At 67.4% G+C, this 24,832-nt stretch overlaps 2 protein-coding genes across 5 annotated transcripts in view; one reads left to right on the top strand and one right to left on the bottom strand.

Annotated features, from left to right (window-relative positions):
* LAMA5 (laminin subunit alpha 5) overlaps positions 1 to 18,038 on the top strand; it is a 35,021-nt gene extending 16,983 nt beyond the window's left edge. Inside the window, exons 25-81 of the mRNA XM_040988176.1 lie at positions 40 to 182; positions 264 to 370; positions 455 to 608; positions 787 to 947; positions 1,036 to 1,144; positions 1,476 to 1,573; positions 1,659 to 1,860; positions 1,932 to 2,058; positions 4,573 to 4,712; positions 5,042 to 5,157; positions 5,225 to 5,436; positions 5,667 to 5,871; positions 6,027 to 6,171; positions 6,286 to 6,426; positions 6,503 to 6,664; positions 6,762 to 6,863; positions 6,953 to 7,036; positions 7,211 to 7,441; positions 7,676 to 7,786; positions 7,857 to 7,984; positions 8,089 to 8,169; positions 8,260 to 8,474; positions 8,701 to 8,801; positions 8,871 to 9,051; positions 9,132 to 9,281; positions 9,382 to 9,533; positions 9,610 to 9,720; positions 9,918 to 10,029; positions 10,139 to 10,309; positions 10,398 to 10,594; positions 10,857 to 10,973; positions 11,061 to 11,215; positions 11,376 to 11,517; positions 11,816 to 11,918; positions 12,132 to 12,242; positions 12,793 to 12,972; positions 13,042 to 13,190; positions 13,266 to 13,436; positions 13,513 to 13,649; positions 13,728 to 13,881; positions 13,965 to 14,098; positions 14,171 to 14,333; positions 14,609 to 14,731; positions 14,817 to 14,965; positions 15,044 to 15,176; positions 15,250 to 15,393; positions 15,474 to 15,604; positions 15,700 to 15,864; positions 15,936 to 16,050; positions 16,133 to 16,275; positions 16,342 to 16,534; positions 16,614 to 16,760; positions 16,855 to 17,008; positions 17,106 to 17,233; positions 17,326 to 17,419; positions 17,505 to 17,624; positions 17,706 to 18,038. Coding sequence (XP_040844110.1) covers positions 40 to 182; positions 264 to 370; positions 455 to 608; positions 787 to 947; positions 1,036 to 1,144; positions 1,476 to 1,573; positions 1,659 to 1,860; positions 1,932 to 2,058; positions 4,573 to 4,712; positions 5,042 to 5,157; positions 5,225 to 5,436; positions 5,667 to 5,871; positions 6,027 to 6,171; positions 6,286 to 6,426; positions 6,503 to 6,664; positions 6,762 to 6,863; positions 6,953 to 7,036; positions 7,211 to 7,441; positions 7,676 to 7,786; positions 7,857 to 7,984; positions 8,089 to 8,169; positions 8,260 to 8,474; positions 8,701 to 8,801; positions 8,871 to 9,051; positions 9,132 to 9,281; positions 9,382 to 9,533; positions 9,610 to 9,720; positions 9,918 to 10,029; positions 10,139 to 10,309; positions 10,398 to 10,594; positions 10,857 to 10,973; positions 11,061 to 11,215; positions 11,376 to 11,517; positions 11,816 to 11,918; positions 12,132 to 12,242; positions 12,793 to 12,972; positions 13,042 to 13,190; positions 13,266 to 13,436; positions 13,513 to 13,649; positions 13,728 to 13,881; positions 13,965 to 14,098; positions 14,171 to 14,333; positions 14,609 to 14,731; positions 14,817 to 14,965; positions 15,044 to 15,176; positions 15,250 to 15,393; positions 15,474 to 15,604; positions 15,700 to 15,864; positions 15,936 to 16,050; positions 16,133 to 16,275; positions 16,342 to 16,534; positions 16,614 to 16,760; positions 16,855 to 17,008; positions 17,106 to 17,233; positions 17,326 to 17,419; positions 17,505 to 17,624; positions 17,706 to 17,857 — 8,156 coding nt within the window. The 3' untranslated portion in view covers positions 17,858 to 18,038. The remainder of the gene's footprint in view (positions 1 to 39; positions 183 to 263; positions 371 to 454; positions 609 to 786; positions 948 to 1,035; positions 1,145 to 1,475; positions 1,574 to 1,658; positions 1,861 to 1,931; positions 2,059 to 4,572; positions 4,713 to 5,041; positions 5,158 to 5,224; positions 5,437 to 5,666; positions 5,872 to 6,026; positions 6,172 to 6,285; positions 6,427 to 6,502; positions 6,665 to 6,761; positions 6,864 to 6,952; positions 7,037 to 7,210; positions 7,442 to 7,675; positions 7,787 to 7,856; positions 7,985 to 8,088; positions 8,170 to 8,259; positions 8,475 to 8,700; positions 8,802 to 8,870; positions 9,052 to 9,131; positions 9,282 to 9,381; positions 9,534 to 9,609; positions 9,721 to 9,917; positions 10,030 to 10,138; positions 10,310 to 10,397; positions 10,595 to 10,856; positions 10,974 to 11,060; positions 11,216 to 11,375; positions 11,518 to 11,815; positions 11,919 to 12,131; positions 12,243 to 12,792; positions 12,973 to 13,041; positions 13,191 to 13,265; positions 13,437 to 13,512; positions 13,650 to 13,727; positions 13,882 to 13,964; positions 14,099 to 14,170; positions 14,334 to 14,608; positions 14,732 to 14,816; positions 14,966 to 15,043; positions 15,177 to 15,249; positions 15,394 to 15,473; positions 15,605 to 15,699; positions 15,865 to 15,935; positions 16,051 to 16,132; positions 16,276 to 16,341; positions 16,535 to 16,613; positions 16,761 to 16,854; positions 17,009 to 17,105; positions 17,234 to 17,325; positions 17,420 to 17,504; positions 17,625 to 17,705) is intronic.
* Positions 18,039 to 18,216: 178 nt separating this feature from the next.
* ADRM1 (ADRM1 26S proteasome ubiquitin receptor) overlaps positions 18,217 to 24,832 on the bottom strand; it is a 31,039-nt gene continuing 24,423 nt past the window's right edge. For 3 of the 4 annotated variants that reach the window (XM_040988255.1, XM_040988254.1, XM_040988256.1), the window contains 9 exons: positions 20,388 to 20,601; positions 20,191 to 20,307; positions 19,815 to 19,938; positions 19,655 to 19,741; positions 19,408 to 19,489; positions 19,049 to 19,284; positions 18,791 to 18,948; positions 18,603 to 18,705; positions 18,217 to 18,414 (listed from right to left, as the gene is read on the bottom strand). In XM_040988255.1, coding sequence (XP_040844189.1) covers positions 18,308 to 18,414; positions 18,603 to 18,705; positions 18,791 to 18,948; positions 19,049 to 19,284; positions 19,408 to 19,489; positions 19,655 to 19,741; positions 19,815 to 19,938; positions 20,191 to 20,307; positions 20,388 to 20,601 — 1,228 coding nt within the window. In that variant the 3' untranslated portion in view covers positions 18,217 to 18,307. Of the gene's footprint in view, positions 18,415 to 18,602; positions 18,706 to 18,790; positions 18,949 to 19,048; positions 19,285 to 19,407; positions 19,490 to 19,654; positions 19,742 to 19,814; positions 19,939 to 20,190; positions 20,308 to 20,387; positions 20,602 to 21,144; positions 21,208 to 24,832 lie in introns of those variants that run through there. The other variant, XM_040988258.1, reaches the window with a different exon arrangement.

Raw genomic sequence — 24,832 nt, 5'->3', positions numbered from 1 at the left:
GGGGCCCAGGGCTGATTCAGGGTCCCCCTCGGCCCCCAGGCACAGAGCAGAGCCAGTCCGTGGCCTTTCCGCCGAGCACAGAGCCCGCCTTCCTCACCGTGCCCCGGACAGGCTTCGGGGAGCCGTTTGTGCTGCACCCTGGCTCCTGGTCCCTGCTCGTGGAGGCTGAAGGGGTGCTCTTGGTGAGGCCGGGGCCCAGGAGGGGGTGGGAGGGGCCTTGGCCTCAGCCACGGGCCTGGCAACCCAGCCCCCTTCTCCCCCAGGACTACGTAGTTCTGCTGCCCAGCGCCTACTACGAGGCCGCCCTGCTGCAGCTGCGGGTGACGGAGGCCTGCCTGGCCCACGCCCCTGCCCGGAGCTCCGGGGAGAAGTGAGGGCCTGCCTGGGGCAGTGGGGGAACAGGCGGGGCTGGCCTCCAGGCCTGCTGCTGACCGCAGCTGTGTCCCCTCCACAGCTGCCTCCTGTATGCCCATCTCCCGCTGGACGGCTTTCCCTCGGCCACTGGTGCGGAGGCCCTGTGTGGCCATGACAACAGCCTGCCACGGCCCTGCAGCCTGGAGCGGCTGAGTCCCTCGCACCCGCTCCTGGCCGCCTGCGTGGGCAGTGATGTGCGTGTCCCAGCCCTGGGGCGGGGTGGCCATGGGGCTCGGCCTGGGGCTCTGGGGCAAGGCGCTGGCCAGCGTTCATCCGGAGGGCGCCAGCCATCTGCTGCCTTTGGCAACCAGGCTTAGCTCCCAGGGCTGGGCAGGACACGAGCTGTGCCCTCTGACCACCTGCCTCCCCCAGGTGGATACCCAGCTGCAGGTGCCCGTACTGAGGCCAGGCCGCTATGCCCTGGTGGTGGAGTACGCCAGTGAGGGTGCCCCCCAGCAGGTGGCCGTAGCAGTGCACACTTCCCAGGGAGCCCCCCAGGAGGGGGCACTCACCCTCCATCCCTGCCCGTACAGGTGGGTTGGGAGGCCTGGCTGCCCACTCCTGCCTCAGCCCAGCAGCAGCCACTTCCCAGTGGCTGACCACTCTGTCCTCCGCCCCCAGCACCCTATGCAGGGGCCTCGCGCTGGACGCACAGCGCCACCTGGCTGTCTTCCACCTGGACTCTGAGGCCAGCGTCCGGCTCACGGCCCAGCAAGCTCATTTCTTCCTGGTGAGGCCCCTGCAGGGCCCTGCCCGGGCTAATGCCCTGGGGACATGGACCCTGCACCCCGCCTAGAGCTGAGGGGAGCAGCAGGAGGCCCCAGGTACTCCCTGGGGTCTTGTCTCCAGGGCTGGAATTATGTGGCCATGATTGAGAAGTCCTGGGGTTGGCAGGGGCTGGGTTGGGGGGGGGCTTCTGGGCACTGGGGGTGGCCCAATGGTGGTGGCTGGGGCCGGGCTTCCGGGCACTGGGGTGGCCCACAGGGTGGTGGCTGGGGGGGGGGCTTCCAGGCACTGGGGTGGCCCACAAGGGTGGTGACATTACGCCCATTTGTCCACAGCACAGTGTGACCCTCGTGCCTCTGGAGGACTTTAGTGTGGAGCTGGTACAGCCCCAGGTGCACTGCATCAGCACCCACGGGGCCTTTGGCCGTGGCAGGTAGCGTGGCCAGGGAGGGCCAGCGTGCCGTGTGGGGCCTGGCCGGCCGGGAAGCCAGGACCTCACCTGCACCGTCCGTCCCCAGTGCCGGCTGCCTGCCCTCCCGCTTCCCGAAGCCAGCCCAGCCCATCATCCTGAGGGACTGTCAGGTGGTCCCACTGCCGCCTGGCCTGCCCATCACGCACTCGCAAGAGCTCCTGCCAGGGACGCCCCCCGCGGGACCCCATCCCCGGCCCCCCACCGCCGTGGACCCTGAAGCAGAGCCCACCCTCCTGCGCCACCCCCAGGTAGAGACGTGGGGGTTGGGGGAAACTGTGGAGCCCCCTCCTCTGCCTCTCACTGGGACCTCTCCCTGCAGGGCACTGTGGTCCTGAGCACCCAGGTACCCCACCTGGGCCGCTATGCCTTTCTGCTGCATAGCTACCAGCCCGCCCACCCCACCTTCCCCGTGGAGGTGCTAATCGATGGCGGCCGTGTCTGGCAAGGTGCGGGACAGGTGTGGGGGGACAGGTGTGTGTGGGGGGGGAACCTGAGGTGTTAGGGGGGGACCTGAGGTGTGGGCGGACCTGAGGTGTGGGCGGACCTGAGGTGTGTGGAGTCCTGAGGTGTGGGCGGACCTGAGGTGTGTGGAGTCCTGAGGTGTGGGGGACCTGAGGTGTGGGGGGACCTGAGGTGTGGGGGGTCCTGAGGTGTGTGGGACCTGAGGTGTGTGGAGTCCTGAGGTGTGGGGGACCTGAGGTGTGTGGAGTCCTGAGGTGTGGGGGACCTGAGGTGTGTGGAGTCCTGAGGTGTGGGGGACCTGAGGTGTGTGGGACCTGAGGTGTGGGGGGACCTGAGGTGTGGGGGGACCTGAGGTGTGGGGGGACCTGAGGTGTGGAGTCCTGAGGTGTGTGGAGTCCTGAGGTGTGTGGAGTCCTGAGGTGTGTGGAGTCCTGAGGTGTGTGGAGTCCTGAGGTGTTGGGGGGACCTGAGGTGTGGAGTCCTGAGGTGTGTGGAGTCCTGAGGTGTGTGGAGTCCTGAGGTGTGTGGAGTCCTGAGGTGTGTGGAGTCCTGAGGTGTGGGGGGACCTGAGGTGTGGCGGACCTGAGGTGTGGGGGGACCTGAGGTGTGGGGACCTGAGGTGTGGGGGAACCTGAGGTGTGTGGAGTCCTGAGGTGTGGAGTCCTGAGGTGTGGAGTCCTGAGGTGTGGAGTCCTGAGGTGTGGAGTCCTGAGGTGTGGGGGGACCTGAGGTGTGTGGAGTCCTGAGGTGTGTGGAGTCCTGAGGTGTGGGGGGACCTGAGGTGTGTGGAGTCCTGAGGTGTGTGGAGTCCTGAGGTGTGGGGGGACCTGAGGTGTGTGGAGTCCTGAGGTGTGTGGAGTCCTGAGGTGTGTGGAGTCCTGAGGTGTGGGGGGACCTGAGGTGTGTGGAGTCCTGAGGTGTGGGGGGACCTGAGGTGTGTGGAGTCCTGAGGTGTTAGGGGGGGACCTGAGGTGTGGGCGGACCTGAGGTGTGGGGGACCTGAGGTGTGTGGAGTCCTGAGGTGTGGGGGACCTGAGGTGTGGGGGGACCTGAGGTGTGTGGAGTCCTGAGGTGTGTGGAGTCCTGAGGTGTGTGGAGTCCTGAGGTGTTAGGGGGGGACCTGAGGTGTGTGGAGTCCTGAGGTGTGGGGGGACCTGAGGTGTGTGGAGTCCTGAGGTGTGTGGAGTCCTGAGGTGTGGGGGGACCTGAGGTGTGTGGAGTCCTGAGGTGTGGGGGGACCTGAGGTGTGTGGAGTCCTGAGGTGTGTGGAGTCCTGAGGTGTGGGGGGACCTGAGGTGTGTGGAGTCCTGAGGTGTGTGGAGTCCTGAGGTGTGGGGGACCTGAGGTGTGTGGAGTCCTGAGGTGTGTGGAGTCCTGAGGTGTGGGGGGACCTGAGGTGTGTGGAGTCCTGAGGTGTGTGGAGTCCTGAGGTGTGGGGGGACCTGAGGTGTGTGGAGTCCTGAGGTGTGTGGAGTCCTGAGGTGTGTGGAGTCCTGAGGTGTGGGGGGACCTGAGGTGTGGGGGGACCTGAGGTGTGTGGAGTCCTGAGGTGTTAGGGGGGGACCTGAGGTGTGGGCGGACCTGAGGTGTGGGGGACCTGAGGTGTGTGGAGTCCTGAGGTGTGGGGGGACCTGAGGTGTGTGGAGTCCTGAGGTGTGTGGAGTCCTGAGGTGTTAGGGGGGGACCTGAGGTGTGTGGAGTCCTGAGGTGTGGGGGGACCTGAGGTGTGTGGAGTCCTGAGGTGTGTGGAGTCCTGAGGTGTTAGGGGGGGACCTGAGGTGTGTGGAGTCCTGAGGTGTGGGGGGACCTGAGGTGTGTGGAGTCCTGAGGTGTGTGGAGTCCTGAGGTGTGGGGGGACCTGAGGTGTGTGGAGTCCTGAGGTGTTAGGGGGGGACCTGAGGTGTGTGGAGTCCTGAGGTGTGTGGAGTCCTGAGGTGTGGGGGGACCTGAGGTGTGTGGAGTCCTGAGGTGTGTGGAGTCCTGAGGTGTGTGGAGTCCTGAGGTGTGTGGAGTCCTGAGGTGTGGGGGGACCTGAGGTGTGTGGAGTCCTGAGGTGTGTGGAGTCCTGAGGTGTGTGGAGTCCTGAGGTGTGTGGAGTCCTGAGGTGTGTGGAGTCCTGAGGTGTGTGGAGTCCTGAGGTGTGGGGGGACCTGAGGTGTGGGGGGACCTGAGGTGTGGGCGGACCTGAGGTATGGGGGGATGGGCTGTATGGCGGGTGGACTTGACCCTCGGCTCTTGGTGTGGGGTGCTGCTGTTCCAAGCAGAGGCTCACTCCTGTCCTGCAGTGCCTGATCTTAAACCCTGTAGTTCCGCTTTCCCACAAGCTCTGTGGCATTCTCTCCCGTGTCACACATGCGGGGCCTTGCGCCCTGGGGCCCAGCCTTGCGTGTGGGTCAACCCCCGCCCCATCTGCACCCTTCCCCCCAGGGTCCCAGCAGTGCCCCGGAGCCAGGGATGGGCACCGTTGGGACCCTCACCTGTCTGCTGCCCACGTGCAGGGCACGCCAACGCCAGCTTCTGCCCGCATGGCTCTGGCTGCCGCAGCCTGGTGCTGTGTGAGGGCCGGGCCGTGCTGGACGTGACGGACAGAGAGCTCAGCGTGACTGTGCGTGTGCCCGAGGGCCGCTGGCTCTGGCTGGTGAGTCTCAGGACTGGGGTGTCCGGGGGTCACCTCCCTGTGTCACAGCGCGGGGGTCTCCCCAGCCAGCCAGCGTGTCTCCCGCTGGGTGCATGGGGCATAGCCCCCGGGACTCCAGACCATCCCAGGAGGCTCACGGCCCTTCTGAGGACCTAGAAGGGAGAAGCTAGTGGCATGACGGGGACCAAGAGCATGCGTGGGAGCCACTCCAGAGAGCCGTCTGCCCGGGGTGGGCCACCTCGGCCTGCACAGAGCGGGCCCCGGCCAGACTCCAGCCCTCTGCCCCGGGAGCCTGCCAGGCCCCGGCAGTGACACGCCTGCCCATCTAGGACTATGTGCTGCTGGTGCCTGAGGACGCCTACAGCCCCAGCTACCTGCGGGAGGAGCCCCTGGACAAGTCATATGACTTCATCAGCCACTGTGCCGCCCACGGTTACCACATCAGGTGGGTTGCGGCCGCGTGGGGTGGGAGCCGGGCTGGGCGGTGGGCTCACCACAGGCCCCATGCACAGCCCCAGCAGTTCCTCCCTCTTCTGCCGGAATGCCGCCGCCTCCCTGTCTCTCTTCTACAACAACGGGGCCCAGCCCTGCGGCTGCCATGAGGCCGGTGCCACGGGCCCCACGTGCGAGCCCTTTGGAGGCCAGTGCCCCTGCCGTGCCCATGTCATCGGCCGGGACTGCTCCCGCTGCGCCACCGGCTACTGGGGCTTCCCCAGCTGCAGGCGTGAGTGTGCAGGTGGTGGGAGGCTGGTGCCTGATCCCCAAGGTGGAGCAGGCAGGGCAGGGCCTGGGCAGGACCGGGGCAGGGCAGGGCAGGGCCTGGGCAGGGCAGGACTGGGGCAGGGCAGGGCTGGGCAAGGCAGGACCGGGGCAGGGCCAGGCTGGGCAAGGCAGGACCGGGGCAGGGCCAGGCTGGGCAAGGCCGGGCTCAGCCCTCCCTGTGCCTCCTCCCAGCCTGTGACTGCGGCGCCCGGCTCTGTGACGAGCTCACTGGCCAGTGCATCTGCCCACCCCTCACCATTCCACCCAGCTGTGTGCGGTGCCGGCCCTACAGCTTTGGCTGCCACCCACTGATTGGCTGCGAGGAGTGCAACTGCTCGGGGCCCGGCATCCAGCAGCTCGCCGAGCCCAGCTGTGATGCAGACAGCGGCCAGTGCAAGTGAGCGGGGCCCGGGACCTTGGGTCGGGGGTGGGCGACATGGCACACCCCAGCCCCCACCCCTCCCGACCCTCACTCCTGCCCCCAGGTGGGGCTCAGGACACCCCTGGGTGGGGGGCCCTTGGGAGCTCTTGCCCTTCTGTTGCTGCTGGCAGGTGCAGACCCAACGTGGCTGGCCGCAGGTGTGACACCTGTGCCCCTGGCTTCCATGGCTACCCCAGCTGCCGCCCCTGCGACTGCCACGTGGCAGGCACCACGCCTGGCGTCTGTGACCCTGTCACGGGCCAGTGCTCCTGCAAGGTGAGCCGCAGCCAGCACCCGCCTCAGACTTTAGCACCCCCTGGGTGGTTGGGGACTGTCGGGGTAGAAGGAGGGGACCCCGGCAAACGCCCGCCTGGCCCTGTGCCCCCACAGGAGAACGTGGAGGGTTCTCGGTGTGACCAGTGCCGCCTTGGGACCTTCTCCCTGGAAGCTGACAACCCCAAGGGCTGCACCCGCTGCTTCTGCTTTGGGGCCACCGAGCGCTGCCGGAGCTCAGCCCTCGCCCGCCAGGAGGTCCGTGGGTGCTCCCGGGGTGGGGGACAGGTGGCCGCCAGCCCGGCCTGCTGAGTCGCCGCCCCTGTACCTGCAGTTTGTGGACATGAAGGGCTGGGCACTGCTGGGCAGTGACCGGCAGCCAGTGCCCGTCGAGTGGCGGGCGGACACGGAACTGCTGCACGCTGACCTGCGGCAGGGCCCCGAGGCCCTCCCGGAACTGTACTGGCAAGCTCCGCCCTCCTACCTGGGCGACCGGGTGAGTGGGGCGGCGGGCCGGGAGCCTGGGGGGCCTGCTCCCGGGTGAGCAGGGAGCCCCGCAGTGGCCCTGCCTGGTCACCCTGTGCTGCTCACAGGTGTCGTCCTACGGGGGCATCCTGAGCTACGAGCTGCACTCGGAGACCCAGCGTGGAGACGTCTTCATTCCCGCCGAGGGCAGGCCCGACGTGGTGCTGCAGGTGGAGCCACCGGGCGGGGCTGCTGTGGGTGCGGGGGAGCGGGGAAGCCGGGGAGCCGCAGCCCTCACCCCCTTCCCCTGCCTCTCCAGGGCAATCAAATGAGCGTCATGTTCCTGGAGCCAGCGTACCCTCCGCCTGGCTACATTCACCAAGGGCGCCTGCAGCTGGTGGAGGTGTGTGGAGCCCTCAGCCTGCGGGGTCGGGGTGCCTCGGGTGCACAGGCCTGTGAGCTCCGGTCCCACATAGCTGCGCCTCAGGGCGTGCTTCAGGACCTGCCCCTGTCGCGGAGGGTCACGGTGTGTGGTGTGACACGGGGGCCCAGGCTCAGCTCCATCTTGGCCTCCCAGGGGAACTTCCGGCACATGGAGACGCACAGCGCTGTGTCCCGGGAGGAGCTCGTGATGGTGCTGGCCGGGCTGGAGCAGCTGCAGATCCGCGCGCTCTTCTCCCAAATCTCCTCGGCTGTGTCCCTGCGCAGGGTGGCGCTGGAGGTGGCTACTGCCGTGGGCGGGGGCCCTCCGGCCAGCAACGTGGAGCTGTGCATGTGCCCCGCCAGCTACCGTGGAGACTCATGTCAGGTCTGTCCCTGGGCCTCCCTGCCCGCGTCCATCCCAGTCTGCTCTGGTCCAGGCCTGGTGGACCCCTGCTCAGCCTCCCACATTCCCTGCCCGGCCACGCCTGCCCATTAGTCTGCCTGGCATCCAGCCCTGTTCCTGGATTTGCTGTTTTGATGCCCCCTAGGGAGAGGCCCCACCCCACCACAGTCCCAGGGTCTCCCCTCCTGACCCCACGCTTTTGCCCCGTGCCCCCAGGAATGTGCCCCTGGCCACTACCGGGATAAGGGTCTCTTCCTGGGCCGCTGCGTGCCCTGCCAGTGCCATGGCCACTCGCACCGCTGCCTCCCAGGCTCTGGTGTCTGTGTGGTGAGTGCGGGCCGTGGGGGAGGGTGGGCTACAGGGGGTGGGGCTCCCTGCTGACGCCCCCTCCCTGCAGGACTGCCAGCAGAACACCGAAGGGGACCACTGTGAGCGCTGCCAGGCCGGCTTTGTGAGGGGCGGGTCTGAGGACCCCGCGGCGCCCTGTGTCAGCTGCCCCTGCCCGCTGGCTGTGCCGTCCAACAAGTGAGCTGGCCAGCCCCTTCAGGGACTCCCTGATGACCCCCGGGCCCCCCAAACCGTCCTGTGCGGGAGCCCGACTCCCCCGACGTTCTCCCGTGTGCTTGCAGCTTCGCCAAGGCCTGTGTTGTGCGAGGTGGCCAGGCCCAGTGCCTCTGCAGACCTGGCTACGCGGGAGCCTCCTGCGAGCGGTGAGCAGGGGACCTGGTAGGCTCAGGACTGCGAGCTTGGCGCAGGGGGCGGCCGTGGCCACTAAGCTGTCACCTCTGCTGCCTGCTCAGGTGTGCGCCTGGCTTCTTCGGGAACCCCCTGGTGCTGGGCAGCTCCTGCCAGCCATGCGACTGCAGTGGCAACAGCGACCCCAACATGCTGTTCAGTGACTGTGACCCCCTGACGGGGGCCTGCCAGGGCTGCCTGCGCCACACCACTGGGCCGCGCTGCGAGACCTGTGCACCCGGCTTCTACGGCAACGCGCTGCTCCCCGGCAACTGCACACGTAGGCGTGGGGTGTCCTCTGGCGGGAGGGGGGCTGGGGCGTGCTCTCCACCCTGTGCCCAGAGGCCACAGGTTCCCCTGGCCCTGCAGGGGCTGCTGGGGAGGGTCCAGGTCAGGCGAGAGTGGGTGACACTGGGCATGAGCACCCTGCACGAAGCTGGGGTAAGCAGGGACGGTCTGAGGGGTTGGAGTGGGGACGGGACGGCTTCAGATCCCCTCCTCTGCAGGGTGCGACTGCTCCCCATGTGGGACAGAAGCCTGTGACCCCCACAGTGGCCAGTGCCTGTGCAAGACGGGTGTGGTCGGGCGGCGGTGCGACCGTTGCCAGGTAGGGCTGCGGGGGCAGGGCAGGGGCTGCGGGGCCAGGGCAGGGGCTGACCACAGTTCCTGCCTACAGGAGGGACATTTTGGCTTCGACGACTGTGGGGGCTGTCGCCCCTGTAGCTGTGGACCGGCCGCCGAGGGCTCTGAGTGTCACCCCCAGAGCGGGCAGTGCCAGTGCCCCCCGGGGGCTGGTGGGCTGCAGTGTCGCCAGTGTGCCTCAGGCCACTGGGGGCTGCCCGAGCAGGGCTGCCGGCGTGAGTGAGGGCCACAGGTGTAGGGTGGGGGCTGTTGAGGGGACGGTACCGTGGCTCTGACTGTGCTGCTCCCGCCGCAGGCTGCCAGTGCCCGGGGGACCGCTGTGACCCTCACACAGGCCACTGCACTTGTCCCCCTGGTCTCAGCGGGGAGCGTTGTGACACCTGCAGCCAGCAGCACCAGGTGCCCGTGCCTGGAGGGCCCGGGAGCCATGGCGTCCACTGTGAAGGTGCTCACCCCACTGTGCCCACTCCTGCCCTTTCCCTGGCTAAGCCTGCCCCCTGCCCTGGGCTCCTGCTGACCCTTCCACCTGCCACCGGGACTTGCAGTGTGTGACCACTGCGTGGTGCTCTTGTTGGACGACCTGGAAAGGGCCGGCGCCCTCCTCCCTGGCATCCGTGAGCAGCTGCGGGGCATCAATGCGAGCGCCGCGGCCTGGGCCCGGCTGCACCGGCTGAACGCCTCCATTGTGGACCTGCAGGTACCAGAGCCCTGCGCCCCTGCGCCTGCCCCCTACCCTGTGCCAACCTCACCTGCTGCCTCCCCCCCTGCTCCAGAGCCAGCTGCAGAGCCCCCTGGGCCCCCGGCCTGCGACGGAGCAGCAGCTGGAAACAGTAGAACGGCGGAGTATGAGCCTTGGCCAGGACGTAGAGTGGTTGGGCCAGCAGGTGGGCCCCTGCCCCGAGTCCCAGCTCTCCTCCCCAGGGGACCTCACTACCCCAGCCCTTCTGGAACCTTGGCCCCTGGCCCCCGTCCCAGCTCCCTCTGGTGGCCCCAGACCCCAGGTCCTTCCCAGTGGTCACCCTCCAGGGACCTCAGCCTTCCCCCACGGCTGGGGCTGTGAGCTCACAGGCTGTACCCATAGGCCATGGGGGCCCAAGGGCGCGTGAACCTGCTGCTGAATGGCACTGAGAGCACGCTGGAACGGGTGCGGACGCTGCTAGCGGCCATCGAGGCTATGGTGGGCATGCTGAGAGGTGAGCGACCCCAAGGGAGGGCTCACCCAACGTTGACCGCCAGAGCAGACTACCCGAGAGCAGGGTGTGGGTGCAGGCCCCAGGCCCTGACCGCAGCCTCTCCCCACAGAGCTTGAGTCCCAGACGGGCCACCTGCCATCGGCCAACGTGTCAGCCCCATCTGGCGAGCAGCTGCGCCGGGTGCTGGCCGAGGTGGGCCGGCTGCTTGGGGCCATGCGGGCTCGCGACCTGGGGACCCAGCGGGCTGTGGCCGAGGCAGAGCTGGCTGAAGCCCAGAGGCGTGAGTGGAGTGGGGAGTTGGAGGTGTGGTCTGCGTGGGTTGCAGATGGGGGCTGAGCCCTCAAGGGGTGTGACTCCCTCATATCCAGTGCTGGCCCACGTGCAAGGGCAGCTGACCGGCCGCTGGGAAGAGAACCAGGCTCTGGCCACGCGTGCCCATGAGCAGCTGGCCCAGCATGAGGCTGGCCTCATGGACCTGCGTGAGGCCCTGAACCGGGCAGTGGACGCCACCCGCGAGGCCGAAGAGCTCAACAGCCGGAACCAGGAGCAGCTGCAGGCCATGCTGGTGAGGCCCTGCCAGGACCCCGGCCAGCCCCACCTAGACTCTGGCCCTGACCCTGGCCTGCCCAAACCAAATCCTGGCCCTGACCTCAACCCTGGCAAACCCCGGCCCTGGCCCTCACCCCAGCCTGGACCAAGTCCAGGCCCCGGCCCTGACCTTGGCAGACCCCATCCGCAGCCCTGACCCCAGCCCTGACCCCGACCTGGCCTGGCCCTGGCTGCATGTGTCCCCAGCCCCTCCTTTCTTTGCCCTCCCCCTACTCCAGCAGGGGAAGCTGGAGCTGTCCCAGGATAATGCCACGTTGCAAGCCACCTTACGGGCTGCCAGCCACATCCTGTCCCAGGTCTTGGAGCTGCTACGTGGCATGGATGAGGCCAAGGAGGTCCGCCGGTTGTGTTCCCAGGGATCCCATGGGCTCACCCACAGGCAGAATTGGGTGAGGTCCCACTAAGTGTCCCCTTGCCCCCAGGAGGTAGAGCGCCTGGCAGCGAGCCTGGACGGGGCACGGACACCACTCCTGAGCCGTATGCGAGCCTTTTCTCCGGCTGGAGCCAAACTGGGGCTGGTGGAGGCTGCAGAGGCCCACGCCCGGAGGCTGGACCACCTGGCACACAACCTGTCCAGGTGTGTGGGCAGAAGTGTTCAGGTGGAGGTGGGGCCAGGCAGGCCCCTGGCAGGGGAGGAGGTGGTGGTCCCTGGAGGGTCGAGAGAAGGGCACAGGTGGGGCACGGCTGTGGGCAGAAGCTTTGGGTCCCAGCATCTGACCTGCCCAACTCCCATGCAGCATCATCGCGGGCATCAACCAGGACCGCTTCATCCAGAGAGCCTTGGAGGCCTCCAGCGCCTATGGCAGCATCCTGCAGTCTGTGCAAGCCGCCGAGACCGCCGCCAGCCAGGCCCTGCAGCAGGCGGACCACACTTGGGCGGTGAGGCCAACCTATCCGGGCCTGCCCTGCCAAGCCCCGCCTGGCCCTGCCCTGCTCGGCCCAGCCCAGCCCCTATGCAGCACATCCCGGCCTGGCTCTGCCCTGCCTCGCCCGTCTCGGTCCTGCCCCGTGCCGCCCTGTCCCGCCCCGCCCTGCCCCTCCTGTCCCATCCCTACCCGGCCCCTGTGCAGCACAGCCCTGAACAGCCCAGTTCCTACCCTACCCAGTCCTGCTTAGCCCTGCCTAGCCCCGCCCCACTGCACCTCTCCCCACCTCCAGCGCCCCCGTGTGTCCACAGGCGGTGGTGCAGCGGGGTCTGGCAGCCCGAGCCCGGCAGCTGCTGGCCAACAGCAGTGCCCTGGAGGAGGCCGTGCTCGGCGAACAGCAGCGCCTGGGCCGTGGTGAGGGCTGGGGCCCTGCAGCCTGGTTGGTGTGATGTGGACTGCTCAGCCCCCACTCTCCATTCCTCCCCTGGGAGCCCCACTGAGTGCTGCTGCCAGCTGTGGCCTTGGGGTCCTGGTGGCCCGGTGTCTCTGTGGGTGGGGTGGGCTGGGCTACACCTGCGCGCTGAGGGGCTCCTTGGGCACTGAGGCTGTCCACTGTTCCCCCCGCAGCGTGGGCCGTCTTCCAGGGCACTGGGACTCGGCTCCAAGGTGCCCGAGCCACGAAGGAGCAGCTGGCAGGTCGTGTGGGGGATATACAGGCCATGCTGGCCATGCAGACAGGTACACGTGTGGCCTGTCCCCACTTTATCCCTGAGCTGGATGGTCTACTCCAGGCAGCCCTGTGGGAGGCTGCCAATAAACACCTGTGTTACAGTAATGGCCACGGGGCCAACGCGGGGGCCCAGCGGGAACTCCACAGTGCCAACCGCTTGCCTGGGCCTCTGCCAGGGACCCCAACCCCAACCTCGGCAGGGGGGATGGGGGGCTCCAGGCAGGAGTGTAGAGGGCTCAGGGTGAGACATTCTGGGAAGGAAGCAGGGGGTGCCACTGGGACCGGACTGCTAGAACCCCAGGACCTGGCCAGGCCACAGCTTTGAGTTCTGGTCCTGCTCCAAGGCCTGGAACCAAGGGCAGCTGTAGGCGGCACCTGAGGTGGGAGCCTGGCTTTGGACCGCACAGGCAAAGGCCCCAGGCAGCCCGTGTGGCCTGTCCCTGGGTGGGCAGGGCAGTCTTGGGTGCCCGTTGCAACTGTCCTGGGCTGTGTGAAAGCCGAGGGACAAGGGAAGAACAGGGGTCCTCGCCCCACGGCACCCTGCCTCCTGGCCCCCAGATGAGACAAGCAAGAAGATCGCCCGCGCCAAGGCCACGGCCGCTGAGGTGCAGGACCAGGCTGTCCGTATGCAGTTGCAACTGCAGGACATGCAGCAGAACGTGGAGCGGTGGCAGGGCCAGCTGGGAGCCCTGCAGGGCCAGGACCTGGGCCAGGCGGTGCTGGACGCTGGGCGCTCGGGTGAGTTGCAGCCCTTTGGTCCCTGGGGGCAGGGTGGGGGGCAGGCCCTGAGTGCCACGCTGCCCTCAGTGTCCACCCTGGAGAAGACGCTGCCACAGCTGCTGACCAAGCTGAGCCTCTTGGAGAACCGCGGGGCCCCCAACGCCAGCCTGGCCCTGGCTGTCAGCATTGGCCGCGTGCGGGAACTCATTGCGCAGGCCCGGGGGGCTGCCAGTAAGGTGAGGACGCACCTGGGGGCCGGCGGAGGGGTCGGGGTCAGGGTGGTGGATGCTGATGGGATTACGCGCTCGCAGGTCAAAGTGCCCATGAAGTTCAACGGGCGCTCAGCGGTGCAGGTGCGTTCACCCCGCGACCTGGCTGACTTGGCTGCCTACACTGCCCTCCGGTTCCACCTGCAGAGCCCAGAGCCCGCGGCCGGGCAGGATGCCGTGGACCGCTTCGTGCTCTACATGGGCAGCCGCCAGGTGCCGCAGGCAGGCAGTGGGTGGCGGGCGTGGGCGTGCCTGGTCCTGTCCCTGACCGCACCTCTGCCCACTGCAGGCCTCTGGGGACTACATGGGCGTGACGCTGCGCGGCCAGAAGGTGCACTGGGTGTACCAGCTTGGCACGGCCGGCCCCGCCACCCTGAGCATCGACGAGGATATCGGGGAGCAGTTTGCGGCCGTCAGCATCGACAGGTGGGTGTCTGGGATGGGGGTCCCACTGCCGAGCCCCACCCTGCCCCGTCCCCCTCACCCCTCCTCTTGGGCCCTCAGGACCCTCCAGTTTGGCCACATGTCTGTCACGGTGGAGAAGCAGACAGTTCATGAGACCAAGGGCGACGTGGTGGCCCCTGGGGCCGAGGGGCTGCTCGACCTGCGGCCCGAGGACTTCGTGTTCTACGTGGGCGGCTACCCCAGCAGCTTCATGGTGAGCCCGGGCCACCAGGCTGCAGGGTGGGCCATGCCAGGCGACGCCCAGAACAGGGCTCTGACCATACGCTGTGTGCCTAGCCCCCTGAGCCCCTCCGCCTCCCTGGCTACGAGGGCTGCATTGAGCTGGACACGGTGAATGAGGAGGTGGCCAGCCTCTACAACTTCGAGAGGACCTTTGAGCTTGACACAGCGGTGGACAAGCCCTGTGCCCGGTGCGTGCAGCCCACCACCCCCTGACCCCTGACCCTGCTGCCCCTGCCTGACCCTGTGCCTGTGGCCTGCAGCTCCAAGTCCACTGGGGATCCGTGGCTCACGGACGGCTCGTACCTGGACGGCACCGGCTTTGCCCGCATCAGCTTTGACAGCCAGATCAGCCACACCAAGCGCTTTGAGCAGGAGCTGAGGCTCGTGTCCTCCCACGGGCTCATCTTCTTCCTGCAGCACCAGGCAGGGCCCCCCACCTGCCCTCCGACTGGCCCTGCCCAGGCCCCCCACCTGCCCTCCGACTGGCCCCGCCCAGGCCCCCCACCTGCCCTCCGACTGGCCCCGCCCAGTCCCCCCACCTGCCCTCCGACTGGCCCCGCCCAGTCCCCCCACCTGCCCTCCGACTGGCCCCGCCCAGGCCCCCCACCTGCCCTCCGACTGGCCCCGCCCAGGCCCCCCACCTGCCCTCCAACTGGCCTCGCCCAGTCCCCCCACCTGCCCTATCTCTGTGTCCCCAGGAGCAGTTCTTGTGTCTGGCTGTGCGTGAAGGGACACTGGTCCTCCTTTATGACTTTGGCATGGGCCTCCAGGAGGTCGCCCAGCCTCCGAACCTGCAGCGCCTGACAGCGTCCAGCAAGGCAGTGAGTGCGGGTAGGGAAGGGCCGGGCAGGGGAATGGTGGGCAGGGCTGGGCTCCCCTGCAGCTGGGGCCTGGCCATGCCTGCAGATCCAAGTGTTCCTGCTGGGTGGCAACCACAAGCGCGTGCTGGTCCGTGTGGAGCGGATGACCGTGTTCAGTGTGGACCATGACAACACTCTGGAGCTGGCCACTGCCTACTACCTGGGTGGGGTGCCACCAGAGCAGCTGCCCCCAAGGTGGGAGCCAGGGAGGGGGCACTTGGCATGGGACAGGGGGGTGTGGGAGGATGGGCTGGGCTGACCCTGCCTCCGCAGCCTGCGGCAGCTCTTCCCTACGGGGGGCTCCATCCGTGGCTGCGTCAAGGGCATCAAGGCTTTGGGCAAGTACGTGGACCTCAAGCGGCTCAACACCACGGGCGTCAGCTCGGGCTGCACCGCCGACCTGCTGGTGAGTGCCATTCCCGCCCCTGGCCGGGCCCTGCTCCTCGCCACGGCCCCCACTCAGCTTTGCCCACCCCCAGGTGGTCCGCGCCATGACCTTCCACGGCCATGGCTACCTGTCGCTGGCGCTCCCCGACGTGGCGCCCATCAGCAGCAGCATCTACTCCGGCTTCGGGTTCCGCAGCACCCAGGACAGCGCCCCACTCTACCAGCTGTCCTCCCCTGTGAGTGGGCAACGTGGGCCCCTGGGAGGGAGCCTGGATCGCAGGCCTGGTCGGCTGACTGGCTCCCGCACCCACTCCAGGATGGGCTGTGCCAGGTGGCCCTGCGGCAGGGCCACGTGACCCTCCAGCTGCTCAGGACAGAGCTCAGGAGCCGTGGGGGCTTTGCTGACGGCACCAGCCACTACGTGGCCTTCTACGGCAATGCCACTGGGTAAGCCCGAGGGTCTGCCTGGGCCTTCCCTACCCTGGGCTGCTGGTGGACAGGGCAGGCGGGCAGGTCTGGGAGACACCGCCGTCCGCCTGCAGGGTCTGGCTCTACGTGGATGATGAGCTGCAGCAGAGGAAGGCCCCCCAGGGGCTGCCCCAGCCCCGCCAGTCCCAGGAACCCTCAGAGCTGGTTCTGGGAGGCCTGCCAGAGGCCGGTGACGTCCACAACTTCAGTGGCTGCATTCGCAACGTCTTCGTGCAGAGGTGAGCAGAGGACCTGCAGGAGCTGGGGCGCCGACTCCCGCGTCACTCTGACCCCTGCTGCCACCCCACAGGCTCCAGGAGCCACAGCGTGTGTTCAACCTGCAGCTGAGCGAACGCAGTGTTAACACCAGCACAGGCTGTGCCCCGGCCCCCCTCGCCCAGGCCCTGGGGCCACAGGGGCTCCAGGTAGGGGTGCGGGTGCTGATGGCAGGGAGGGGCTGGGGTGTGGACCAGCAGCCCGAGCTGTCCCTGCAACCCCATGTCTCAGGCTCCCCGCCGCAGCCGCCAGCCCACCCAGCACTCCTGCACACCACATCCTCAACCAGGGACCCTGGGGGACTCCTACCAGTTTGGGGGCCCCCTGTCCAGCTACCTGGAGTTTGCAGACATCCCTGCCCCCCACAGGAACAGGTAAGGTCTGGGCCTGCATGGGTGGGTGTGGTGGGACCACCGGACAAGCAGCTCTGTGGCTTACAGGTTCCGACTGAGCATGCTCGTGCGTCCCCGTACACCCCATGGCTTCCTGCTGCTCGCTGCACCCCCGACCGCCAGCAGCCCCTCCCTGCTGCTGGCCCTGAGCCATGGACACGTCATCGCTCAGACCCAAGGCCCCGGGCCCCGGCTCCAAGTGCGGAGCCGCCGGCGTGCCCGGGCTGGCCGGTGGCACAAGGTGAGTGCCAGGACAGAGGGGAGCTGCTGGCAGGGTCCCTGGGAATGACTGGCTGACCTGCCTCTCGCTCTCCCCTTAGGTGTCTGTGCACTGGGAGAAGGGTCGGATCCAGCTGCAGGTGGACAGGACCCGGGCCTGGAGCCAGGAGGGGCCCCACTGGAACCCCCAGCTCCATACCGTCTTTGTCGGGGGTCTCCCAGCCAGCAGCCTTGGCCCAAAGCTCCCGGTGAGAACTCCTGCCCCATCCCAGGGCCATGTCCCAGCCTAGCTGGCCAAACCCTCGGCTGCCTCTGACCCAGCCCCACCTGCTTTCCCCCCAGGTATCCTCAGGGTTTGGTGGCTGTGTGAAGAGACTGCAGCTGGATGGGCGGTCCCTCAGGGCCCCCACTAGGATGGCAGGGGTCACACCCTGCCTCTCGGGGGCCCTGGAGCAGGGCCTGTTCTTCCCAGGCAGCGGGGGCGTCGTCACCATAGGTGTGTGGGCACTGGGGTGAGGCCATGGTGGGAGGCTGGCACTGGGCTCTGGGGGTCCTGAGTAGGCCCACACTGCCTCTCCTGGTACCCCTTGCAGGTTTCCCAGGGACCACACTGTCCAGCCTGGAGCTGGAGCTGCGGCCTTTGGTGGCCACGGGGCTCATTCTGCACCTGGGCCAGCTAGATGCCGCTCCTTACCTGCAGCTGCACATGTTCGGGCAGCAGGTAAGCCTGGGCAGCAGGCAGGCAGGCTGGCACGGCCCCTCCCATGCCAGCTTTGAGCTGGCCAGGCCCGACCTCCCCGCCATCCCCGCCAGGTGCTGCTGCGAGCCGACGACGGGGCGGGTCCCATCTCTACTTGGGTGACAATGCCTGTGGCGCTGTGTGACGGGCAGTGGCATAGACTGACAGGTGAGTTGCGGGACACAGGGCCTCCCCCCCTCCCTCTCAGACCCAGGGTGGCCCTGGAATGCCCACGAGGCTGTACTCCCCGCAGTGACCAAAGGCAGCAGTGTGCTGCAGCTCAAGGTGGACGCAGAGAGCAACCACACGTGGGGCTCCGTCTCTGCCACCGTGCCGCACCAGGCCCTGCTCCTGCACCTGGGGGGCCTGCCAGGTGAGCGGGCAGCCCTGCCCTCCATCTCAGGATGGGGGCCCCGGGGCTTCACTGCCCCTGCTCACCTCCCTCTCCCTGCAGTATCATCTGGGTCCCCGAGCTGGGCGAGTCCCCAACCTCCGGCTTACAGTGGCTGCATGAGGAACCTCGTGGCTAACGGCTCTCCAGTCGCCGTGACACGCTCGGCAGGGGTGCAGGGCGCGGTGGGCGCTGCCGGCTGTCCAGCTGTGTGAGGCAGCCGCGTCCAGTCCACCCACCCCGCCCGCCAGGTTGGGGCCAGCCTCTGGGAGCCCTGCCCACCACCTGGGTCTGAGTGAAAAATGGCCTCTCCAGAAATGGTCACCCAGGGCTGAGCCGGCCTGTTCCGTTTAACCCATTGTCTCCCTCCCAGAACAAAATAAAATTCACCTCTTTCTGAAGTCTGAAGTTACAACTGAGCGTCTGACTGCAGGCTGGGAGGACCAGGGGCCAGCAGTGGTCCACTTCTGTCCACAGGGAAAGCTGGCTCCTACTTGAGCCTGAGCCTGGTCCAGCCAATGGCTGGAGAGCTCTCGCAGCCACCAGCCGTCCCACTGAGCCAGCCGAGCAGTTGGCAGATAGAAGAAAAGGCTTTATTTATTAAAGGGGGGCTGCACCAAGTCACAACACCACTACTGAGTCACGCGGCTAGGGGGCGCTATAACTTAGTCTAGGCTCATGTCCTCCTCCTCGTCTTTCTTGTCCTTTGCATCGCCCTCCTTGGGCTCCGGCTTGGCACTGTTCTGCATTGCTTTGGCGAATGCTTCCACATCTGCAAGGCAGACACGCGAGGCGGGGGCATGGGGTCAGCTGGCTGGGCCCACAGTGCCCACTCCATCCACTCCCCACCTTGCCCTGACTCATGTGTCCTCCACACACCTGGCCATTAGCCAGGGTCCAGCAGGGCCTCGGGGGGCACTCACTGTCCAGCAGGAACACACGGACACCCCAGGTACTCACCGCCCTTGTTGGCAGCCTCCACAGCCTCCGCGGGCAGCCCAAACTGGCACATGAGGGGGCCCAGCTGGCCTGAGGCCAAGGCTGCACTGAACATGCCCAGAGCCTGCAAGCAAGGGCCAGGCCGTCAGAACAGGATGGAGGGTGGCTGGCCCTCCCTGGCCGCCCACGGCCCGGGGTGTCACACCCACCTGCTGGAACTGCGGGGAGGTCAGCGTGTTCTGGATCTCGTCTGCCGTCCGTGGCAGCGACTCCCCCGAGGGCAGGTAGGGCAGCAGGCGCTCCTGGACGTCCGCGTTGGCCAAGATGGGTGCCATGACCTCTGGCGTCAGCACACTGGCCAGGTCCACTGGGGGGGCATGCCATGAGCCGGCCGGCACGCACACACGGGCCCAGGGCCCCCGTACCTCGCCGGCCGGCACGCACACACGGGCCCAGGGCCCCCGTACCTTGTTGGCCACCCCCAGGTGCAGCGGGCACGCTCATGGTGGCCAGGATACTCTGCAAGTCACTCAGCTGGATGGGCTGCGCGGGGCTGGTGGCCGTGCTGGCCCCGTTCCCAGAGCTGGGGGCCGGGCTCGGGCTTGGCACTGCTGCTGCCACGGCTGGTGCTGTCGGGGCTGGGGTGGCGCGGGCAGAAGAGGTGGCAGATGACGGGGTGGCCGCTGCTGACTGGCTCCGGGAGCTGGGCAGAGGGGCAGTACAGTAGCGCCTGGGTCCAAGGCCTCAAACCGGGGCCCCTGGAGAGAGGTCGGTCAGCAGGCACCTCTCACCGTCAGCCCAGGCTCAGGAGGGACCCCAGGCTCACCTGGATGAGGAGCTGCTGGCCGGAGGTCCCCCGCTCCCCAGTAAGCTGGCCAAGCCTGGCCCCGTCAGCGCCCCCAGGCCCCCTGCAAGGACAAGAAGTGTCAGAGACCAACCTGGGGCCAGGGGGGCCCAGCTGCAGCTGGTTGCTTCCAGAGCACTTTCGGGCTGTCCCGTTAGCCACGCCACCCACGCCCAAGCACTCAGTCCTCCCACACCCCAACCCCGCAAGCAGGCACTGGGCAGCCTACCTAGGCCCCCGAGGCCGGCAGGGCCAATGAGCTGCATGAGCTGGCTGTGGCTCATGTTCCCCAGGAGGCTCTGCAGGCCGCCCTCTCCTGCAAGACACGGGGCTCAGCCGCGGTCCCGCACAGCCCCCCGCCCGCCCGCCCGCCCGCCCGGGGACCCTACCGCCCAGCGCCGAGAGCTCGTGCCCGCTGCCCCCGCTCGCGCCCAGCGCCCCGGGCAGCGGGGGGTTGTTAAGGCATTCGTTCACTTTGCGGCAGTGCTCCTCGTCCTGGTCCGTCTTGGGCTCCTGGGGGGACGGGCACCATGGCAGCCCCCAGCACAGCCGATCTCACTTGCTACAGACCTGCCAGCACAGGCCCTACCTTCCTGGCTGCACCCCCTGCCCTGCACCCTGGCTGTCTGCGAGTCATGCCCTGCAGGACGATGGTCCCTTACCCGCACCAGGGCCTGGCAGGGGTGGGCACCCTCTCCCCTGCACACCTCCCCTCCCCGGAGCTGCACCCCTGCACACGGTGGCCCTCCCCTCCCCAAGCCACACCTGCATCCAGAAGAAGAGGCGCTTGGCGCCAGCCTTGAACTTGAGCACGTAGACGCGGCCGCTGGGGCACTGCGGCACCCTCTTGAACTCGCAGTCGTCGGGGAAGATGATGAGATCCTGGGGGCCACAGGGGACACGAGCTTAGGGCCCCGAGGTGGACAAATGAGGCGCTGGCCTCGGGCAGGGAATGCACTCACGTCCTCCACGCTGCCGGAGGCGCGGTCCTTCCAGCAAAAGTGGATGAGGGAGTCGTCCGTCTGCTGGATGTACACGAGCCCCTTGCGCTTGTCCGGGGTCACTGTGGTCCCCTTGAGCGACATCTTGCCTGCTCGGAACTCCACCAGATACTTGGTGGAGGAGCCCCGGGCACCGGGCACCAGGCTCGGGAACAGCGCACCTGAGGTTGTCATCCTGAGGGAGGAGGGTCAGACGTCATGCCTCTGGTGCCCACGGACCCTCGCCCGAAACCTGCCCGCCCTCATCCCACGGACCCCGGCCCGAAACCTGCCCGCCCTCATCCCACGGATCCCGGCCCCAAACCTGCCCGCCCTCATCCCACGGACCCCGGCCCGAAACCTGCCCGCCCTCATCCCACGGATCCCGGCCCCAAACCTGCCCGCCCTCATCCCACGGACCCCGGCCCGAAACCTGCCCGCCCTCATCCCACGGACCCCGGCCCCAAACCTGCCCGCCCTCATCCCACGGACCTCGGCCCCGCACCTGTCCTCATCTCACGGACCCCAGCCCCGCATTCGCCCTCGCCCCACGGACCCCGGCCCCAAACCTGCCCTGACACCGGCTCCGTCCAGTCCCCGACCGCCCAGTCCGCCTCCCATCCTGCACCGACCGCCCCGCCCTCGGCCTCAGCACCGCCGGCCCGTGCCCCCCGCGCCCCGCACTCGGCCCTGGGCCCCGGGCGCCCTGCTCCGCCCCAGCCCGACCCCGCACCCGAACCTGGCCGCCCCGGACTCGACCGCAGCGTCTCCGGGCTGGCTCTTCTTCCTCAGCGTCTGCCGGGCCTCGCCGGAAGTTCACACTCGGCCCGCCCCCGCTCGCCGCTGTCGCTGCCGATTGGGCCCCGACCGCCGGGCAGCCCGGGCTAACCCACCGACGATTGGCTAGGGAGGCCGCCCATGCGCAGGCCCCGCCCCGGCCCGCCCCCGCGCCGGCGGCTGCTTTCCGGCGGAAACGCGGGCCGCGGGGGCACGCGGGCCAGAGAGGCCCCTATTGTTGCTGTGTCATAGGGGAGCGGCGGCGGCCCCTGGTGGCGGCGCCGGGAACCGCGGGGCTCGACGCCCGCCTCTGGACAACCGGGTCACATGGGGGGGGCAGGTTACCTGGGGGGGGGAGGTCACTCTCTGAGGGGCAGGTCACCCTGGGGGGGAGGTCACTCTCTGAGGGGCAGGTCACCCTGGGGGGGAGGTCACTCAGAAGGGCAGGTCACCCTGGGGGGGAGGTCATCCCCGTGGGGGGCGGGGAGCAGGTCACCTGGGGGGGCAGGTCACCTGGGGGGGGCAGGTCACCTCTCTGGGGCGTGCCCGGGGGACAGATGGATGCCCAGCACCAGGTGCCAGAGCTCACAAGTGGGGGCGGGGGACCACCTGGGACATGTGCTATAGTGGGTGACCACCGAGGGCATCGGCAAAGCGAGGGACACCAGGACACAGCGCAGCGTGACGAGGCCTATGGCAGCCTCCTCTTGTCCTGTGCCAGGGCAGCGCGGGTGCTTTAATAACTGGCCCCGGGGCCTCCCAGTGGGGTAGAGCAGGCCAACCCTCGGCCTTCATTTGGTATTGGTATCCCATACGGGCACTGGTTCAGGTCAGCACTCTCCATCCAGCCCCCTGCTTGTGGCCTGGGAAAGCAGCGGAGGACGGCCCAAAGCCTCGGGGCCCTGTGCCCACATGGGAGGCCCAGAGGAAGCTCCTGGCTTTGGATCAGCTCAGCTCTGGCCACTGCAGCCACCTGGGAAATGAACCACTCAGAGGATCCTTCTCTCTGTGTAGCTGCCTTTCCAATAAGAATAAATAAATCTTATTTTTAAAATGTTTTTGAAAAGCAAAAGAAGTTCCCTTCCACTGGCTCACTGACCAAACACCTGAAAGCAAACATGGTGAGGCCAGGTGAGACGACAGGACAGCTTGGGTCTCGGTGGGCAGCCACAGCCCTTCCTGTCTAGGGGCAGACTGCTCCCCTGGGGTGTGCACATGGGGAGGGGCGGTCCCTGTGGTGCTCTTTGCATTTGGAACTTTCTGGAATTTTCTGGATTCTGGAGCACTGGCATCTTGGGTAAGCCTGCCCCTTCGCCCAGGGCCAAGAGCCACAGTGCCCTCCCGCTGCCCGGCCGTCCAGAGCACCAGCCACCCAGCAGGTCCAGAGTCGGGCTAGCCAGAGGCTGCTGTACCTGGTGTTGACAGCGGCCTCTGACCCCCAGGGGAGGGACCCCTCTTCTGCTCCCCCAGGCCACAGTAGCCCGCTGGTCTGCTGTCCTCTGACCATGAGAGAGCAGGGCCCATGTGTGCCACCCAGCTAGGTCTTGTGCAGAGGTGTGGCGCCTCCACACGCTCACAGCTGTGTGCCCGAAGGCCACTCATGCCAACAGACCCACCTTTACCCAACAGTACAAGGGAGCTCCTTGCTGCCCCCGGCAGGTTTTCTTGACTGACATCATGCTGCATGGCAAGTGACTGGACGACTGCCAGGCAGAGCTGTGGCCACAGAGCGTGGCCAGTTTGGGCCAAGGCCAGAGGCACACGCCCGTTTCTCCACCAAAACCACAGGCTGCTCCACAGGCTCCTAGCCAGGGCAGCTGGACCCTGTGGGACTGGTGAGTCTTCGTGATGATGGAGAGCACTCCCAGTCCTCCAAGTCCTCCCCCTGCTAAGCCAGAGCCTGCAGGGCTGGCTCCCCACCCTGGTGGTCTGCCAAGGACCCAGAAAGCATGTGGCCTGTCCTCTGAGTCAGCCCGGCAGCCGGTAGCCTAGAGCTGTGTCAGCTTTGGGGCAGGCTGGCCAGGCCAGCGGCCAGTGGCACCAGCAGGACACCTGGCTGCCGTCTGGACTCTCCGAGGAGGGCTCCTTCCCATCCCAGGGCTTCAGTGCTGACAAAGCCAAGGCCCCACGTGGACAGTGTGTGTGCTGTGTGTGGGGCCTCCCCATACCAAATCGTGACCGGGCAGGCCCAGGTGAGGTGGCTGTGGGTGGCAGGGATGACGTAGCTGCCAGGCCTCTGCCAGCTGTCCCAGAGACTGGCCAGCGGCAGCGGGCGCCATGGCTGCCCTTGGATCTCAGTCCCATCACTCCAACTGCTGCGTTTTGCACCAGGCACTGGCAAGGACAGCCCACAGCCAGCAAGCACACAGCTAGCTGACAGCTGCAACCGAGGTCATCCTCCAAGCCACACAAGGCAACCTTAGGAATAGGGCTGTGTCCTCCGTGCTAGATGGGTGTGGGGCCGAGCCCAGCAGCCCTCAGGAAGGTCCTGAGCAAATAGCAGGCAGGCGGTTCCTGCAGGGGCTGCCAGGCGCCCAGGCTCCTGTCCTGTCCAACTTCGCAGCTTGGCAGCTCTGGGAACCCCTCTCCCCAAGCCAGCCTGGAGAGCTGAAGGCCCACGGCAGTGCTGCCCCAGCGCTAGCAGCCTGCCCCTCCTCTTGGAAAATGTCCCCCGTGGCTGCATTCAAGATGCTGGGATGACGGCCTAGGGCAGGCGGACCCCAGCCCTCCAACATTGCCGGCACCCATAACCTGGTGGCCAAGCTAGCCAGACAACCATTCACTCCGAGACCTCCACGGACAGTGACAGGAGAGCCAGACAGATGACACCATGACTGCTAACACGGGTGTGCCCGTGTGTGTGTCTCTGGCTCTGAGAGCTCGGGACCATCAGCAGTGGGGCCGTGTGTGTGTGTGTGTCTGTCTGTCTGTCTGGCTCTCTCTGGCTCTGAGAGCTCGGGACCATCAGCAGTGGGGCCGTGTGTGTGTGTGTGTGTGTGTGTGTGTCTGTCTGTCTCTGGCTCTGAGAGCTCGGGACCATCAGCAGTGGGGCCGACCCTTTGCCTAAAGCACCGACTCTGACAAGGATGAGGCTGGAGGACACCCCTGTGCTCGGTTAAACACCTTTAATTTCACCAGGGAAGGTGAACCTGTTTCTGCCTCTTCCCTAGCACACATCACACGATTCGTTGTGCCTGAAACATGCTTACTGGGCAAAACAAAGGCAGCCATGCCGGAGATGCCCGGGGTGAGAGCTGGGGCAGCCCTGGCAGCTCGCGGCTCAGGCGCCAGCCTGCGGTCTGGCCCTTCGTCCTGTGGACTGGCCGCAGTCCCAGAACTGGCCTTCCGCCTCCCGCCCTGGCTGGGGCTGCTTTAGCTGGACGGGATCCGGCCAGTGAGGCACGCACATCCTGCTTGTCAGCAAAGTACAAGCCACACGGTTCTCACACACCTTGGGAGGACTGTTATTATTGACATAAAAATACAGAATCTGACAGCTGCTCCGGCATGTCGGTGCTGTGCTGGCTGGGGCACTGTGTCTGCCGCTCCGCAGGGCAGCTGGCACTGCCCACAGCATGCTCCCCACCGGCTGGCCAGAGGGGAAGAAGCGTCCAGAAGCTCTGCCAACACCGGAGAGAGTGACCATCCTC

The sequence above is a fragment of the Ochotona curzoniae genome, unplaced genomic scaffold (assembly GCF_017591425.1).
Source record: "Ochotona curzoniae isolate NIBS_2020 unplaced genomic scaffold, NIBS_Ocur_1.0 contig_48, whole genome shotgun sequence".
Lineage (NCBI taxonomy): Eukaryota > Metazoa > Chordata > Mammalia > Lagomorpha > Ochotonidae > Ochotona > Ochotona curzoniae.
This window is presented reverse-complemented; position numbering and strand designations above follow the sequence as displayed.